General features: G+C 39.4%; 1 protein-coding gene across 4 annotated transcripts in view; it reads right to left on the bottom strand.

The window, feature by feature from the left end:
• Positions 1-18,651, bottom strand: part of IQGAP2 (IQ motif containing GTPase activating protein 2) — a 310,751-nt gene that overhangs the window by 45,224 nt on the left and 246,876 nt on the right. For all 4 annotated transcript variants that reach the window (XM_025387819.1, XM_025387820.1, XM_025387821.1 and 1 more), the window contains 4 exons: positions 10,099-10,182; positions 8,328-8,399; positions 7,594-7,663; positions 4,259-4,467 (listed from right to left, as the gene is read on the bottom strand). In XM_025387819.1, the coding sequence (XP_025243604.1) occupies positions 4,259-4,467; positions 7,594-7,663; positions 8,328-8,399; positions 10,099-10,182 (435 nt within the window). The remainder of the gene's footprint in view (positions 1-4,258; positions 4,468-7,593; positions 7,664-8,327; positions 8,400-10,098; positions 10,183-18,651) is intronic.

Here is an 18,651-nt window from a genome sequence, read left to right as displayed (position 1 = left end):
CATGACTTTATTCCTTCTCATTCTCAGCTCAGAGAGAGGTAGCCTTGACTTACCCACTTACTTCTGTCACCCCAGTTGCTTTTATAGGGAAAGCAGAGAGGGGAGTTGATTTACATTTCCATAATATTTTTTAAAAAGCAACATTTCTCCCTTGTTTTACCAATATATAAAATGTTTCAGTTCAAAGAAAGGAAGTGTAGTTACCACCAGATAGAGGTCAAGGGGGATCTAGGCAGGTGGCTGTCTGATAATCCTTATCTATAAGAAGTCCTAAGACATCACTAGAGTAAATGTGGCTTACAGTGCCAGTTAATCCACATTTTTCCTCTTCAGATAGCTGGCGACATGTAAATCATTCAACTCCCTCAAATACACAGAATAAATCTATTACCTTGATTTTAAATATATGGCAGGAAAACAAGTCTTGTTACCTATAATCCCCCCCTTTTCCCTCCCAAGTGTTTTCAGTGGAGGTCACTCTAGAAACTGAGGGCTTTTTGTTTTGTTGCAGACTTCATCTTCTGGTTAATGGTTTTTGCCATATACAGAAGAGAGGATAGGGGTGGTGAGCAAGATCTGGGGCAGATCTAAACTCCTCTGCATTAAAAACAGAGAGAGTTGGTGAAGGCAGGACAGGGAGAGGAATGGAGGGAGGGAAGCAGCGGAGGCAATGCTGAACCCAGAAAGGGGAAGAGAGGGTGGGCTGGTGGCTGTGCGGATGGAACAGCGCCTGTCTGCTGGAGCTCCAAGGGCAGAGCTGGGTACAGCAACCGGGATAGCCCCTCTGCCTTCTCCCTGTGAGGTTCTGACTTGCTCATGAATGTGCTTGGGTGAATGGAGGTTTGCTTTGGGAAGCTTGAAAATGGACACAAGAGCCAACCCAGACAAGGATAACGAACAGAGCGGTTACTTTTTATTCATCAAAACTCACTTTTCCTGATTCTTAATCAATATCGAACACTGGAGAAGTACCGTGGTTTGAAAGAGGAACCGTATTTGGCTTGTTCATGATAGTCCCACATCTCAATATTGCCCTTTTACCGCCACCTTTCCCCTTTTCCTGATAAGGGGATATCTGCATGCCGGTAGTATGCCATGATATAAACATTTTTGTAGAAAATGTGGGCTAGTATGAAGGGCTTGGGCTTGGGCTTTGGAGTCGTAACGATATGGGTATCTGCAGAGTATAATTAGCTTGGTAAACCTGCACAGGTTAATCTAAGCTTCAGTTTCCTCATCTATAGAGTGAGTGTAATAACAGCAATTTTACTGAGTTGCTGTGAAGATTAAAAATATATGTAAATCACCTAGTACATTTTCCAAGGAAGAAAACACACTCAGAGAGAGGTTAAAAAATATGCTCAAGGTCACATGTTAATATAAGCAGTGAAGTAGTATAATTAAGCATTAATAGTTACAAATCTCAATGCTGGGTTTCAGGTAGTTCTGGCCTGCAAATCTGGGCTCCTGGATGATACATCACACTTATGAATGGGAATTTTAGTACTAGTTTTAGATTAGCTTTAGTCTCTTAATTTAGGCTTTCCTTCCAGCTAGGTTGACCTATACTTTTTTTTTTTTTTGGCTCCTGTGCCTCCAGGAAACCTCTATTTCAGTTGCTTTGTCTTCTTTCTCCAAACCATTCTTTTTGCCTAAAATCAATGTTAGTCACTTCACTAACCCACAGATTTTGAGGTTTTAGGAGGAATGCCGATTTTTAAAAGAACTATAAAAAATGTTAAGGTTACTAGCAAGAGCTAGCATTGTTCTGTAAGAACAAAGCCATTTCCCTTTACAATCTCTCTTTCCTCACTAAACACACACTCATTGTTAAAAATAAAAAGGTGTGGGGAGGAGGGGGAGAAGGTAAACTTAACTATCACACAAAGAAAAATCACTCAACTTCTTTCTCCGTCTGGCTTATTATTATTTTTTGATAATAAAATAAATCATACTACCTTAGGCACTATTTTCTCCTCTACTAAATCACAAACCTTTCCTCCTGCTTTAGAAGTATCAAAACCATTATTTTTAGTGGTTATACAACATCTATATTAAACTAATTATATCATCCTCTGCATATTGTTCTGGCCTTCAGGTCGTTTCCCACTTTTTCACTACTATAAATAAAGCTTCAACTGCTCTGTTCTTGCATCACTACAAATGTTCTGTCAATGAGAAGGCTAACAGCTGCATATTTAATAATCATTAGTTTAATCACTAAAAAATGCTGGATACATATTTGGTGTTTGCAAATACGTTGAAAAACTTCACAATGTTATCTATTAGTGATAAGTGGCTTTAAAAAAACCCCCACAAAACTCAAGCATTCATGAAAATCTGATAACTTGCCACAATTGTGTTTCCAAAAGATACATATTATTTAAACTATGTACTGATTTGCAACTAAGCCTTTATTTTAAAAGGCAAGACATTTCCTGTTTATGATTTTATGGCGATAGGGTGAAACAGCAGTTTAAGGTTATAAAAAGCATTCTCTAAAAAACCTTCTGGAATATATTACACTTGAAAAGTTCTCATTTTTGTCAAACAATACAAATACATTATTTTTTAAAAAATACTATTGTTTTTCTGGATAAAATAATAAAAGTAGTTTTATTCCTGAATGTTTAGAAGAGATGATCACTTGTGTTTATAAAATGATGTTTTTCTTATTTTCTCCTTCACAACTGCCCTGGTGTCTTTATGAGGTCTGGAGGACCAGCCTGGGGCATTCACATGCCCACGTAACTGGCAGCCTCCTGTGGCTGCTCATCTCCCAGCTGTCCAGAACACTCGCTTGGTTGCTGGCCGCTGGAGCTCCACCTATGAGCCACTGTAGCCTTCTCAGAGTTTCCAGAAGGTCAGTTTCCCTCTTCGACCTATCAGTTTTTCCTGAAAACTGATGTGGCACATAGGAAGGGAACAAGGACGGGGAGAGAGGTCTTATCCTAGGCATCTGTTCTTGGGTAAAAATGACGCTTTTTACACTTTTTTTTGAGCCCTGATATTGGCAGGTTTCACACAGATGTGAAGTCACACCGTGATTTATTTAGAAGTTATCAATGTGGGCAGTGTGACTCTGTACGTATTTTGGAAATACGTGGGGATGTTTTTTAATATCTTAACAATTGAAGGGCACTCCTGCTTTCTAGTGAGCAGGGATTGGGGATGAGAGGTGCTCTGTGATCTGGCGATTTGTGGGATGGTCCTGTGTAAATAATTGCCCTACACCTTGCATGACAGAACTTTTGAATGTCTTACTGGTCATTTACGTAGGTCAATATTCTGTTTGTAATTATCTAAGCCTAGAATCTAATTGTTTTACTTAGATGCATAATATATTTTCCCCACACAAAATCTAGGATTTTCTAGAATTGCAACTGCTGTGTAAACTGGGTGGAGACTACACTTGGCTAATGCTGAACTTTACAAATAGTTGTTCTCCATTTTGGAAAACGAGGTCCTGCCAGCTCTACCACTTCTCCACATCAGTTGCCACTGAAGCCCTCACAATCTGTAGCTGTTCTGTGAAGAGGTCCACACCCCTGGTAACTGTATCATGTCTTCCAGTGTCATCAGGCATATACATTTTCTCAATAAAATGTGTGCTTTTATTAACAATTACGCTTTAAATTTCTTTTTTGTATTCATATAAAGGCCCTAGTCTTATTCTGAAGGTATATACATCAGTACATTTTATCATATAGATTTCATTTCAGAATAAGGAAGCCTTACAAAATGTTATAAATGGGGAGGCATAAAATTTTACAGACTGGAGAACCACTAATTTATAATAAAAACGATAAAAACTTATCGTAGATTCCAAATGAACTTAGCTAGACCAAAGTGTCATGAACATATATAACCACAAACAACATGTTTCAGTCAACAGTAGACCTCATATAAGACATTAGTTCTATAAGATTATAGTACAATATTTTCACTGTATTTTTTCTATGTTGAGCTATGTTTAGACACACAAATACTTACCATTGTGTTACAATTGCCTGCAGTATTAGTACAGTCACAAGCTATACAGGTGTGTGGCCCAGGAGCAGTAGGCTTTACCATATAGCCTAGGTGTGTAGTGGACTCTACCATCTATGTTTAGGTAAGTGTTCTATGATGTTTGCATCAGGATGAAATCACCTAATGCTACGTTTCTGAAAATGTATCCCTGTCATTAAATGACTCTTGACTGTATGTAGGCATCTTCCCTCTTCAGGGAGCTGACAGTCCCAAAAACCCCACCGACCTCTAGTGTGATCCTGTTCTTCACCAGGAGTCCAATCTTGATGTCCATCAGGTTTAGGTCTTTTTCCAGCTGTTGATTGGCCCTGATCTTGGTCACTACTTCTTCCCTTAATCGTGCAACCTCTAGTTCCTCCTGGAAATCCAAATCACTTTGGTCCAACAGGTATACAAATTTGCGAATTACTGTTAATGGTGGGTTTTCAGAGCCAACTGCAGTGACAGGAACAGGCATACTTTAATTAGGAAAGCTTGGAATGATTATCAACAGGAAAGAAACAAGGTCTTAAACAATTACTAGAAAAATATACCAATGAAAGTACTTGGTCTAGGGTGAGAATCATTCTACCCACCCTCACACAATTTAAAATCTAGACAAGGAAACTGATAAATAAATAAATGAACAAAACAGATATCTGGTCCCACTCTTTTCTAGTTATCAACTCCCCTTTTCTCCTTTTTATCAGCTCTCTCTCACACTGTTCCCTGGACTCATGCACTAAGAAGATAGTACTATCTGTGCCTCCTTCCTCAGGAACCTGGGAAAGAAAGTTAATATAAGTTACCTTGACCCTGAGACCTTGTGCTTGAGCTAGATAAGTGACTTACATTCTTGCTGCAGGAAGCAGAAAGTGGTTTCTCCCAACCCAAAGGATCTTTGGGAAGGAGCCGGAAGTAGGCGAAAGCTGAATTAGAAAAGGGCCAGGAAGGGAGGACTGTAAAAACCAAACAGGAACCAACAGAATGATAAGTGAAATGAATGTTCTACCCAGCTGAAATAAAAAGATTTTAGAAATTGAAACTTGGCCCTTGTTCTTTGAGCACCGGCCAAGGGAGGGTGCTCAGAATCTATGGGTCAGCCCCTGTTATTGAGAGGGACATTCGCACATAAATTCTAAAAGGGTGTTTCCCTTAGTACCTGGAACTTTAGGCTTTAATTTCCTGGCACTCTGACTCTTGGAAAATATTTTAACACGCTTAGGGAGATAAGATCTGGGTAAACTGTAAGAATAAATCATCTGGTCCATTGAGGACGAATGATTAGACCCAATAATAGAAAGATGACTTGCAAGAGCTAGTACAGTCATGGTCATCTCAATAGCTGCCCTCCTTTACACCTAGGCCCTTGACAGTCTTCCTTTGACTTCCATCTTAGTTCTGTGGTGTTTTGACACTAAAGGAGGAAGAAAACCAACACCACAAACAACTTCATAAACCCAGCATGGAAAACCAAATCTATAGTCAGGTATGTTATTTTACCGTTGCTGATGGCCTTTATTGGAGAATTGTCCTTGGATCACCGGACCCTTTATTTCCTGACCACTGAAGCACATCAATTTATTTTCCGTCCATTTCCAGCAAAGATGCTGCCACTGACATGACCACTTCAGGGAAGGCCTTAGCAATGCACCACAGCTCATCCATGCAGCCAAGTTGGGGGAACATGAGCCCTCCCAGCGTGGCCAGAGTTGATGGCTGCTTCTCCCTCCCGCTAAGGGTTATGTCTCTTCATATGTACTAACAGTCCCATCGGAAACAACTAAATTAGTATTTTAGCTTTACTAATTGTTATGGCCTGAATTTATTATTTCCTCTATCGATACTAGGCTTTTTGCCATCTTCATCTGAGAATGACTTTGTGGTACAGATATTTTCATTTCAGGAAATCAGACCACTTTATAGTCTGCACCTACAGGTGACCACATCCTAGTTCCAGCAACTTTCAAGCTGGAATGCGTTCAGTGACATTCCAGAGAAAAAGGGTGAGAACAGATGATAACAAACTTAGAAAAGTTTTGGTTACCATAAACTTTTTTTGATTACCACAAAAGCACCCAATTTGCCGAAGCCCAGAGAAGCTTAGATCTAACTCACTCACCGAGATGGTTTCTCTATTTACCTTTTATGTCCCAATATAAAGTTGCCCAGATTTTAAAATCGGAATTTGTCTTTGTAATAAAAAAGTAAACAAGTAAAAAACATCACTGTAACTGCTTAAAAAAAAAACATTTTACCTTGAACGAAATGAAAATTAGCCTGTGTCCATTTGGAAAATTTACTTTGAAGTCATCTTTCATATATAAAAGCAATAGCAAACATATTTTAGTGTCAGGGCTCAGAAAAAGAAAAATCCTCTTTAGCCTTCTTTAAAAAAAATTCAAAACAACAACAACATATCTACCAGCTGAGAGGTGAGCTGGAATCTAGTGGAATGAGACATTATTCAGTAGATTCTGCAGGCTGGAGGCAGAGTGAGGACTTCAAGCGTCCCTAGATTTTCCTTAACAAGTACCAGGGAAGATCTTTCTTGAGCCATATACTTCATCCCTTAATTCAGACAAACTTTAGACAATAAAAGGTGCTGGCTAAACTTACTAGGCACTGTAAGTACTAATAAATTTATCAGCAAGCTTTCCTTGACTGTGCATGTTCCTGTGATAATTAGAATGCAAAAATTGAATATATGAAGAATCAACTTATGATGTAAAAAAACAAAATAACAAACATAGGCAAAGTTGGGACTGTAAGGAGATAGCACAAAATGTGACTGTTATTTTTTGGTGAATTTTATTTTGCTATTTTCAAACTTTCTACACATTTTTATTAAAAACCTTAATCTGTAATCCTAACACTTTGGGAGGCCGAGGCAGGTGAATCATGAGGTCAGGGGTTGAAGACCAGCCTGACACACATGGTGAAACCCCGTCTCTACTAAAAATACAAAATATTAGCTGGGTGTGGTGGCTTGTGCCTGTAATCCCAGCTACTTAGGAGGCTGAGGCAGGAGAATCACTTGAACTGGGGAGGTGGAGGTTGCAGTGAGCCAAGATTGCGCCACTGCACTCCAGCCTAGGCAACAGTGTGAGACTGTCTCAAAACAAAAACAAACAAACAAAAATTAAAAATTATTCTGTGAAAAGTTCAGAATGAAATTGCAGGAAGATGTCTGCAGTTGTCATTTTTGGGAGATGAGACTATGTCTAACAAATTAAACAATGTAAATGTAAGATTCTTTTCTAGCTAACTCTTTTGTATTAGATTTTTGACTCTAGCTTAGATTGAAAAAAAATTCAGCATTTACGCCAACTCCATTCTCTTTGAAGAAGAAATTATACCATGTGGCTGATCCCTTCTGTTTAATAGGAAGGCCCACTTCCTGTCACCAAGTGTTCCTCTGTGTACTGGTTTAGAACCTGGGGCCTGAGATGATCAAAATCTACTGGAAACAATGGGTATCCTCTGTTCTTACAGCAATCTCTGAAGTGACCAATATGGACCAATATGTCCTTGCCTGGTTTATAAAAAATCCTTGCTTTGTTTCAGAAAGCTCTCACTTACCCAGTGTTTTGTAGTCATCTCTAGCTTTGTTTGCTCTCAGCAGTGACTGTATTTTCACAATTTCATTATTCTGCAAAAGATTGAGACAAGTCTTGATCTCCCAGAGTCCCACCTACTCCATTATTTTTGAATTTAGAACATTTAAGAACTGTTAGTATTTAAGAACTGACACTACTTAGAACTGACAGTATTTCAATGTGATGTATTCAACGTTTATTTTTCCATTTTCTTTGAAGAAGAGGTCAGATAAGTTAACTAAAAGTACAAACAAGACTGTAGGGGAACTGCTTAGACAAAGAGATCTAAAAAGGGAAAATAATTTTAGCACAAAACTTAGATGACCCAATCTATGTTCCCATATCTCTTCTTTAAAGATTCAGGAAGAAATCCCTCCCAGGGGCTTCTATTTAAAGTAAGCAGTTAGCAGTTGAAAAAACTACATATGCAATGCTGGAAAATATTTCTCTAGAGTCTTCTCTCTTTGGTGTTACTAGCCTACAGTTTTCCCCTCACCCATTTTCTATTGAGTCCTGACTGGCGAAGTCTAACTCTCAACATGATTTCTGAATGAAAACAGTAAGCCTCCAAATATTATCATATGAAGTTCTAAGATCCATTCTTTCCTAAGTGTTCTTGTCCACCATTCAACAAAAATCATTCAATGCTAACATTCAATAAAGCATTAATTTAGTTCATTATCAACCTGGATAAAATCCCACAGGCATTTTTCTTACATGATCTCTGAAATACTGTAGTCTTGAAAGATAGCTCTTTCTTGCAGTTGCCATTCGGAACCAGGACTGAATCTAAACAGTTTAAAAAAACAGAAAAGAACAATAAAAAATAAAGAGAAAAGTCAAAGTAATCACCAAACAACCCGTTATACGGTTTTGTGTAGTTTTTCTAAAAACAGTGATACTTGATAAGGAAAAACAGCAGCCCACTAAATAATCAATCTTTCACAGATGTTTCTTTTTTTTTTTTTTTTTTTTTTTTTTTTTTTGAGACGGAGTCTCGCTCTGTCACCCAGGCTGGAGTGCAGTGGCCGGATCTCAGCTCACTGCAAGCTCCTCCTCTCGGTTTCACGCCATTCTCCTGCCTCAGCCTCCCGAGTAGCTGGGACTACAGGCAACCGCCACTTCGCCCGGCTAGTTTTTTGTATTTTTTAGTAGAGACGGGGTTTCACCGTGTTAGCCAGGATGGTCTCGATCTCCTGACCTCGTGATCCGCCCGTCTCGGCCTCCCAAAGTGCTGGGATTACAGGCTTGAGCCACCGCGCCCGGCCACAGATGTTTCTTAAGGGGTTCAAAACACTTTACATGTTACTGTTAATTTCACTGCCTTAATAAGAGAGAGGTGGGGAGAACAATTTAACTTTGTACTATTTTACCTTAATCTCAGTAAATAAAAGCCAGAAGGGTGAGGCGTTTTGCTGAGAGTTGCAATGAGTCAGGAAATCAAGTCAACTAAGTCTAGGGTTTCTTTTATCATCCCTTTAAATGCATTCAATATCCTTTAAGTTTTTACGGGAAAACACTGAAGAGGTCTCATGAAGGACCAATTGCTACCAATAGTTATTGAGAAAATAGGCATATGTTCCATAGGATGCTATTTCATCAAGGAGCTACTGCACAATGGATCTGGGTCACGTTATTCTCTGCCTTCACAGTTTAAACCTTTTTTTTAAAATTTGTTTTTGTTTATTATTATTTTAAAAAATACAAATGAGGTCCCCCTATGTTACCCAGGCTGGTCTTGAACTCCTGGGCTCAAGTGATCCTCCCACCTCGGCCTCCCAAAGTGCTGGGATTACAGGTGTGAGCCACTAAGCCTGGCCTAAAACATCTTTAAACTAATCTGATTCTACTTTCCAGCTCCATTGCTTCCACTCTCATCTGGATTTCCAAGCTGGAGACTTGTAGATCTCCAAGTTGTAGATCTCCAAGTTGTAGATTTCCAAGTTGATTTTTGTCCAGTCCTCTGGCTTTCAGATCCATGAGACTGGACACCACAGCACCCTTTCTTTCTCACCCAGAACTATTCACCTGAGTGAAAGGCTGGGTTTGACTAATTCAACTCCCAAATATAGGCCTTAAATTAGCTCTACTTCCTCTAATCATTGGTTTTGTTCTGTTACATCTATGCATTCTAAATATGCTTAAGCAAATGTGGAAAGAGAAACATGAAATAAAGCTGGGTTCTACCTAGAGTTTAAATAATCAATTTGAACTTTCTAGACAAAGAGAATTTATTAGTCACAGAACACTTTCACTTGTGATTCTCATAACCACTCATAAAGGACTTGAAGTTTTATAGTAGTTTAACTAACCTGCTTGAAAAATGATTAGGTAAATGAGCAGGGGAGCTGGGATTCAAATCCAGTACTGCCTTCTGACTTCAAGGCTCACACATACCCTCCCTTTCTGTAGCTGTCTTTCAGATTAAACATGAAATGAGGGGAAACGTTTAAGCCAAGCACTTGGTATGGTAGGAAAGGGTATTTACCTTCACAATAGAATCAGTATTATCAATGAATGTTTGCCGCCTGTGCATATACACCTTCCGTTGTTTACATCCTTTCCAAAAAGCCTAAGGAAAAGAGTGGGTTATAGAATTATTTACCAGCAAGTTTCCCAGTTTATATAGGAAGTGCAAGAGCAGAGCACATCTCAGGTCGCATGGAGCTGGGGCACTGTCAGGGACCCTCCCTTCAAATCTCATCTGGACATCCTCTCTGGGGGTAGCCAGTTAACCATGGCACAGCACATCAGCTCACAGCTGAGACTTGTTCTAAGCTTACAACAGCAGAGCAGAGGTCATAAATTACATGGAGAAGCACAGTTCCTGCTGGAAAGCTTAACTTTACCAAGGCCCTGGGTGACAAGAAGGAATAATAAAATGGAATTTCTCCAAAACCCATAAAAAGTATTAAGTGGGTGCTACTGGTATTTGATAACAACAAAAAATGCTTGAAAATAATGCCTAATATTAAGTATCTTTACCACAACAAGTGGCCCACTGTGGCCCCGACTGGAAAGGAGGATGCTCTACCAACTTGTGGCCCTGAATCCCTTGGATCCCTGAAAACACTGGTGCTGCAACTGACCATCATTTCGTATACTCCTACATAAGGTTAAACAATGCTTCATCAACACAGCTTTACCTGATTATCACCATTAAGAAGAAATTTTACAGGAAACACAAAAACTGGACACAAACTAGTATCTTTAGAAGAATTAAATTCATAATTGCTATCGGTTTATTCCAATTCATTTATGAGCATCTTTTTATTGAAACATCTTTGTAACTCACCCCAATTCTGATACTGTTTTTCAAAATTAGAAAGGAAGTAAAAGTTCCTTGTTAAAAAGGGCAAATATAAAAAATCAAATTATTTGTATAAACGTCCTTCCATGTCTGTATATATTTGCCTCATTCTTTTTTAAAAGGGTACATGAAATTTTATTTCAACAATAATATTTTTGTAATGAGTCAAAACAATATAGTCAGGATGGAATCAAAATGATGAACTGGGCACTCGCTCCAGACTTCCCCTTGGTCCAAATCCCTACAAGGCACAAATATGCTTAAAAAAAAAAACCTTTTAATTTCGAAAGAATCACCAACTCACAAGAAGGATCAAAAATTATTCAATGAGTTCCATGTACCCCTTTACACAGCTTCCCCCAATGGTAATGTCATACAAATATACTTTTATTATTATTTTTTGAGACAGGGTCTCATTTTGTCACCCAGGCTACAGTGCAGTGGCTCAATCATGGCTAATTGCAGCCTCCACCTCCTGGGCTCAACTGATCCTCCTGCCTCAGACTCCTGAGTAGCTGGGACTACAGGTATACACCACCATGCCCAGCTAATTTTTCTATTTTTTATAGAGACAGAGTTTCATTATGTTGCCCAGGCTGTTCTTGAATTCCTGGACTCAAGCAATCCGCCCACCTTGGCCTCCCAAAGTGTTGGGATTACAGGTATTAGCCATACCTGGCCCAAACATACTTTTAAAGCAATCCATAATAGTGCTAGAAAATAAGAAGGCATAGAGATAAAAATTATGAGGGTTCCTAGAAAACAGAAGGTAACTAGAACTGAACTGAAAGAGGAAAAGGCAGAACAAATTTCCACAAAAATGTCAAAACATCTTTGATATGGCTTTAAGCTTGAGGCAGTCAGGGTAGTTTTGGGAAAATTCTTGCCTTATCCATTTGTCAATTGGTGGACAAAGAAAGCATAGATGGTGAAGTGTGAGCTCGAGGAAACTACAAAAGGGTATAGTTTTGGGGAGGGAATTTAGCAGTATCAAATTTAAAATTATTTAGCCTTTCACCTAATATTTCTAGTTTTCAATATATCTAGCCCAGGAAAATAAAAGCACCTGCGTAGAAAAACCCCATATATAAGTATTTTTGTCACAGCATTGTTTGTAATACCAAAAATGTGCATCCAGTAAAATGTTCACAAATAGGGGGAACAGCTAGAGACACTGCAATTGCAGTCCCACTGAGGGATGCTACACATCAGTTAAGAGTAAAGTAAGGTCGGGGGAGGGGGAGGGAATAGCATTAGGAGAAATACCTAATGTAAATGATGAGTTAATGGGTGCAGCACACCAACATGGCACATGTATACATATGTAACAAACCTGCATGTTGTGCACATGTACCCTAGAACTTAAAGTATATATATAAAAAAAGAGTAAAGTAAGGTCATATATACTGACTATGGCAATGCTCTGTATCTTGGAGAATAGGAAGACCTCCAAGATATACAGATAATATGAAAAGGAAATTTTAGCTTACCACACATATTATGATACCACATGTTAACAAAAAATCCACAGAATAATTATACATATTTCTATGCAAACAATCTGTACCTCAATACCTAGAAGATCTATTAAAATACACAGTGAACAAAGAGAAAGGGTATACGTACCTGTGTACCTATCTCTACTTCCACCTAGCTACTTCATAAAGGGAACTACTATTTAACATTTTATTATGTATCCTCTAAAATACGCACATGTGTAAACACACATACCCCATCATTATACACACAAATACAAATACAAACTTACATTAAGATGTGAACTGGGCATGGTGGCTCATGCCTTGATATGGTTTGGATTTGCGTCCCCACCCAAATCTCACGTCTAATCGAAATCCGCAATGTTTTAGAGACCTTCACAGCAGCCCCTGCCATCATAGGCTGAGAAGCCTACGAGGGCAGAACAGTTTCGTGGGCCAGGCCCAGGGCCTTGCTGCCTGCACAGCCTTGGGACACTAATCCCTGCATCCCAGTCGCTCCAGATCTAGCCATGGCTAAAAGGGGCTCAGGTACAGCTCAGGCTGCTGCTTCAGAGGGTGCAAGCTGTAAGCCTTAGTGGCTTCCATATCATGTTAAGCCTGTGGGTGCACAGAATGCAAGAGTCGAGGCTTGGGAGCCTCTGCCTAGATTTCAAAGAATGTTCGGAAAAGCCTGGGATTCCAGGCAGAAGCCTGCTGCAGGAACAAAACCATCATGAAGAATCTCTGCAGGTCAGTGTGGAGAAGAAATGTGGGGTTGGAGCTCCTACACAGAGTCCCCACTAGGACATTGCCTAGTGGAGCTGTGAGCAGACAGCCACTGTCCTCCAGACCCCAGAATGGTAGATCCATTCATAGCTTGTACCCTGTGCCTGGAAAAGCCACAGACACTGAATACCAGCCCTTGAGAGAAGCCACGGGGAATGAACCCTGCAAACATTCAGAGCCACATCAGCACTTCAACTGTCAATTTCAAAAACTCAAGAGTAGAAAAATGTATTTATTCATATTTTTATTCTTCTAGCTATCCTTTCTTCCTTTCTGATGTTCTGAAATTTCTTCTTTCATCATTTCCTTTTTGTTTAGAGAGCTATCTGTAGTCATTCTTTGAGGGAAGGTTTGCTGGTAACAAGTGCTCTTAGTTTCTCCTTCCTTCCTAAAGGATATTTTTGCTGGATATAAAATTCTATGTTGACAGTTATTTTCTCTCCAGATTCTACAAGTGTCTGGGTGCCTTGTTACAGGAGAGTGGAAGTTTAGACTCCTCATTCAGCCTTTGCTTCCCCTGAAAAATGTTTTACTTCCTTCTGGCCTCCTTAAGTTATGAAAAATCCTCTGTCATTAGAACCATCTCCCTCTTATAGGTAAGTTGTTTCTATCTCACTGCTTTTCAAAATATTTTCTTTGTCTTTTATTTTCAGAAGTTTGGCTGTGATATGTCTTTGTGTGAATTTCTTTCACTTTATCCTGTTTGAGGTTTCCTCAGTTTCTTGAATCTGTGTTTTTGCAACATTTCCACTTCTATTTCAAGTGCTTTGTCAGTACTGCCTCTTTCTCCTCTCCTCTGGGAATCTTATGACACAAATGTCAAATCTTCTGTTATAATCCCACTGATCCTTGAGGCTCTGTTCTTTTTTTTTTTTTTTTTTTTTTGAGACGGAGTCTCACTCTGCCGCCCAGGCTGGAGTGCAGTGGCCGGATCTCAGCTCACTGCAAGCTCCGCCTCCCGGGTTCACGCCATTCTCCTGCCTCAGCCTCCCGAGTAGCTGGGACTACAGGCGCCCGCCACCGCGCCCAGCTAGTTTTTTGTATTTTTTAGTAGAGACGGGGTTTCACCGGGTTAGCCAGGATGGTCTCGATCTCCTGACCTCGTGATCCGCCCGTCTCGGCCTCCCAAAGTGCTGGGATTACAGGCTTGAGCCACCGCGCCCGGCCGAGGCTCTGTTCTTTATTTTTTTCAGTTTGCTTTTTCTCTGTTGTTCAGATCTGGGAATTTCTATTGTTATAGTCTCTAGTTCACTGATTCATTCCTCCTCTGTCCTTCCATTCTGCTGCAAAGACTATTCATTGGGTTTCCACGTCTGTTACTGTATTTTTTAGTTCTAAAAGTTACTGTGTGGTTTATAAACTTTCTAATTATTTGCTGAGGCTTTAGTTTTTTTTCCTGAGATGTTCTTTCTTTTGCTTCAAGTGTTAGTAATTGCTAATTGCTTATTGTAACATTTTTATGATAGCTGCTTTAAAAATCCTTGTCAGATAATTCTAACATCTGTCATTTCTGTGTGGGTACCTAGGAATTGTTATTTTAAACTTAAGTTGTGATTTTCTTGGTTCTTGACATAAGTGATTGTTGTGATTGCAATATCCAAATAGTCAAGTGATGAACCTTAGACAATGTGGGTAGTATGGGGTCCTGGATCTTATTTAATCCTACTGTTTTAGGTGGCTTTTGCTGACATTGTTTTGGCAAGGAAAAAGGGGGGGGCACTGCCTCATTACTAGGAGGTGGGAAGAGAAGGCTAGGTTCTCCATTTGGTTTCTGTCTATATAAACTAATATAACCCTCTTAAAGGTGAAGAGGAGAAAAGGAGGCTAGTGAACCTTGGGACCCAAGGAACCTTAACACCAAGGTGGGGAAGGCCTCCTTGTTATTGCTGGGAGGGGGTCCAGCTACCTACTGGACCTCTCTTGATATCACTCTGGCTGGGAGAGTAGAAGTGCCTTCTTATTACTCCCCATGCGGCCTCCATTGACCAACTGAGGGAAAAGACCTTATTACAGCTGGATGGTGTGAAGGTCCTGCCTCTCTGCCGTGGCTCCTCTCACACCACTCTAGCAGGGAGAGGGAGGGCTGCCACATTACTGCTCAGTGGGCACGAGATCCAGATTCTACAAGTCTGGGTGCCTTGTTACAGTCCAGGAGGGTGGAAGCCCAGGCTCCCCATTCAGGCTTTGCTGTCCTAGGTGGAGGCATTACATTTTTTTGTCCTGTGTGTGTGTGTGTGTGTGTGTGTGTGTGTGTGTGTGTCTGTGTGTGTGTGTGTGTGTGTGGTGTTTGGCTAGAGTAGAGTAGTTACTGTCTGAAATTATTTTTGTCTTGCTAGACTGTTTCTTTCTTGGTCCTTTGGCTACAGAGAACAGGCTTTCATTGGAGCCTATATTAGTCTGTTTTCATGCTGCTGATACAGACATACCTGAGACTGGGAAGAAAAACAGGTTTAATGGACTCACAGTTCCACATGGCTGGGGAGGCCTCACAACCATGGCAGAAGGCAAAAGGCACTTTTTACATGGTGGCAGCAAGAGAGAATGAGAAAGAAGCAAAAGTGGAAATCCCTTATAAAACCATCAGGTCTCATGAGACTTATTCACTACCACAAGAACAGTATGGAGGAAACTGTCCTCATGATTCAAATGATCTTCCACTGGGTCCCTCCCACAACATGTGGGAATTATGGATGTTCAATTCAAGATGAGATTCGGGTGGGGACACAGAGGCAAACCACATCAGAGCCTGTACCCATTGGTATTTCTGGGTTGCCACCCTCTTCAGCTACAGGTCAGAAAAATATAAACAAAAAGAAAACTCAAAGAACTCACCACTATGTCATTCCTTGGGTCCCAAGGTTCACTAGTTAGTCTGACTTTTTTCTCTTCACTTTTAAGAGTGTTATGTTTGTTTATATATAATATTGGGGGCTTTTAGTTGTATTTATGGAAGAATAGGGAAAAGAACATGTGTTCCATTTCCCCAGAAGCAGAAGGCAAGCCCAAATAATTTTTAAGTCCTTAAAGTTTATAGTTTTCTATATTATTAAGGTTATATGAATCTATTCCTTGACAAAATTCAAGATTTAAAAAAAATCAGAGGTGTCAACAGCAGTTATGACTCAAGAGGATCAACTAAAAATGTATTAGAACTAAGAGTTCATCCTGCTGACTAGTAATAAAATGAATATAAAATTGATAACTTTTCTACATGTCAAGAATAAACAACATAATAGAATAAAGATGTTATTCACAATAGCAGAAAAAGATACATAGGGGTAGGAGTAAACTCAAAAATACAAAGGAATAAAATTATAACGGTATACTTTGGAACAGATTAATAAATGGAAAAAGATTAATGTCTGAACTGTAAAGTTTATTATTATAAAGATGCCAACTGCCTCAACAAAACCTTAAACTTCAACGCAATCATTTAAAGATACAGGAATGGGTCTAGAATTTTTGCAGTAACTATTGAAATGGGCACATGAGTTTTTCTCCCTTAAGCTCTTATGGTGATAAAGAATTATACGGGAAGATGCATTATCATCTGGAGTTTTGAAACGGAAGGATCTTAACAGTGCTGCTCAAACGTTAATGTGAATATAAAATCATCCGAGGATCTTGTCAGAACGCAGGTTAGGATTCAATAGGCCTCGCGGAAGGCATGAGATTTTGTACTTTTACCAATCTTCCAGGCGAAGAGAGCATTGGGTATGTGTCCACACATTAAATGATAAAAATGTCAATAACCAAAATAAAAAAATTTAAATTAATTATCTGTTTAGAAAATGCTACCCCATGGGATTTGTCACAGTGTGGCAATTCTGAGATGGGCAAAATTCTCTGACGTCACCAACAGTTGTTCACAAAAGTGGCCCAACAGCACAACAGCAAGTAGGGGAAGTGGACCCTCATCGTGGGTCTCCGGGATTCCATGGCAGTCCAATCAGTAAAACACATGTTGTGATGGATCTTAACAGTTCACACATTTTGGTGGTTAACACTGGTTTAAAGCAGAGAAGTGTAATTGTTTGAATGTATATTATAAATCCCATTCCTTCCTTAGTCCATACTGAAAGGCTAAACAAGATAATTGGAACGAGCTCAAGTTCCCATTCTGCTCTTCTGGAATTACCTAAACTCCAAAAACACTGTTAATTTCAATTATCTGAGATTCACAAACATTCTGAATAAGTGACCTGTCATAGTAACAGATTATTTAATATTGAATCACTCCTGCATTGGCAAAATGACCCCATTCGTCCATTCTGGTTTTTTTTTCTTCTTCTTCTTCTTTTTTTTAATGTACTAAGGATTAACTGTGTATGCCACCAGGATTTACCTTGAGAGTTCATTATTATGTTTCATCTCATTATTATTTACGTAAATTTTTCTGGTATTCTTCTACATTTATGAGTTTTGTTACCTTTCCAAATAAAGGCAGCTTGGCTGGGAATACAATTTTTTTGCTCCTGGATATGAACAGATACTTCTCAAAAGAAGACATTTATGCAGCCAACAAACATGAAAAAAAGCTCAACATCACTGGTCATTAGAGAAAAGCAAATCAAAACCACAATGAGATACTATCTCACGCCAGTTGGAATGACAATCATTAAAACGTCAGGAAACAACAGATGCTGGAGAGTATGTGGAGAAATAGGAATGCTTTTACACTGTTGGTGGGAGTGTAACTTAGTTCAACCATTGTAGAAGACAGTGTGGTGATTCCTCAAGGATCTAGAACTAGAAATACCATTTGACTCAGCAATCCCATTACTGGGTATATACCCAAGGGATTATAAATCATTCTACTATAAAGACACAATGACAGGTATGTTTATTACAGTACTGTTCACAATAGTAAGGGATTGGAACCAACCCAAATGCCTGTCAATGATAGACTGGATAAAGAAAATGTGGCAGATATACACCATGGAATACTATGCAGTCATAAAAAAGGATGAGTTCACGTCCTTTGCAGGGACATGGATGAAGCTGGAAGCCATCATTCTCAGCAGACTAACACAGGAACAGAAAATCAAACACCTCATATTCTCACTCATAAGTGGGAGTTGAACAATGAGAACACATGGACACAGGGAGGGGAACATCACATACTGGGGCCTGTCAGGGGCTGGGGAACTAGGGGAGAGAGAGCATTAGGAGAAATACCTAATGTAGATGGTCTGTTGATGGGTGCAGCACACCACTATGGCACATGTATACCTATGTAACAAACCTGCACATTCTGCACATGTATCCCAGAACTTAAAGTATAATAATAAAAGAATTTTTTTTGCTCCATAGAAGCAGAATACTACTTACCTCATATTTCATTTGCCAAAACTCTGTTTTTCTTTTTTTAGTCTGTAAGTTTTAGTTCCATTGAGATAAGCTTTTCCTATTATGTACCAACAACAGAACTCTTGTGCATAGCCATGATATTGTAAGTCCTTCTCTA

Source organism: Theropithecus gelada, chromosome 6 (genome assembly GCF_003255815.1).
Source record: "Theropithecus gelada isolate Dixy chromosome 6, Tgel_1.0, whole genome shotgun sequence".
Taxonomy (NCBI): domain Eukaryota; kingdom Metazoa; phylum Chordata; class Mammalia; order Primates; family Cercopithecidae; genus Theropithecus; species Theropithecus gelada.
Note: the sequence above shows the minus strand (reverse complement) of the source record. Positions and strands in the feature narration are given on the sequence as shown.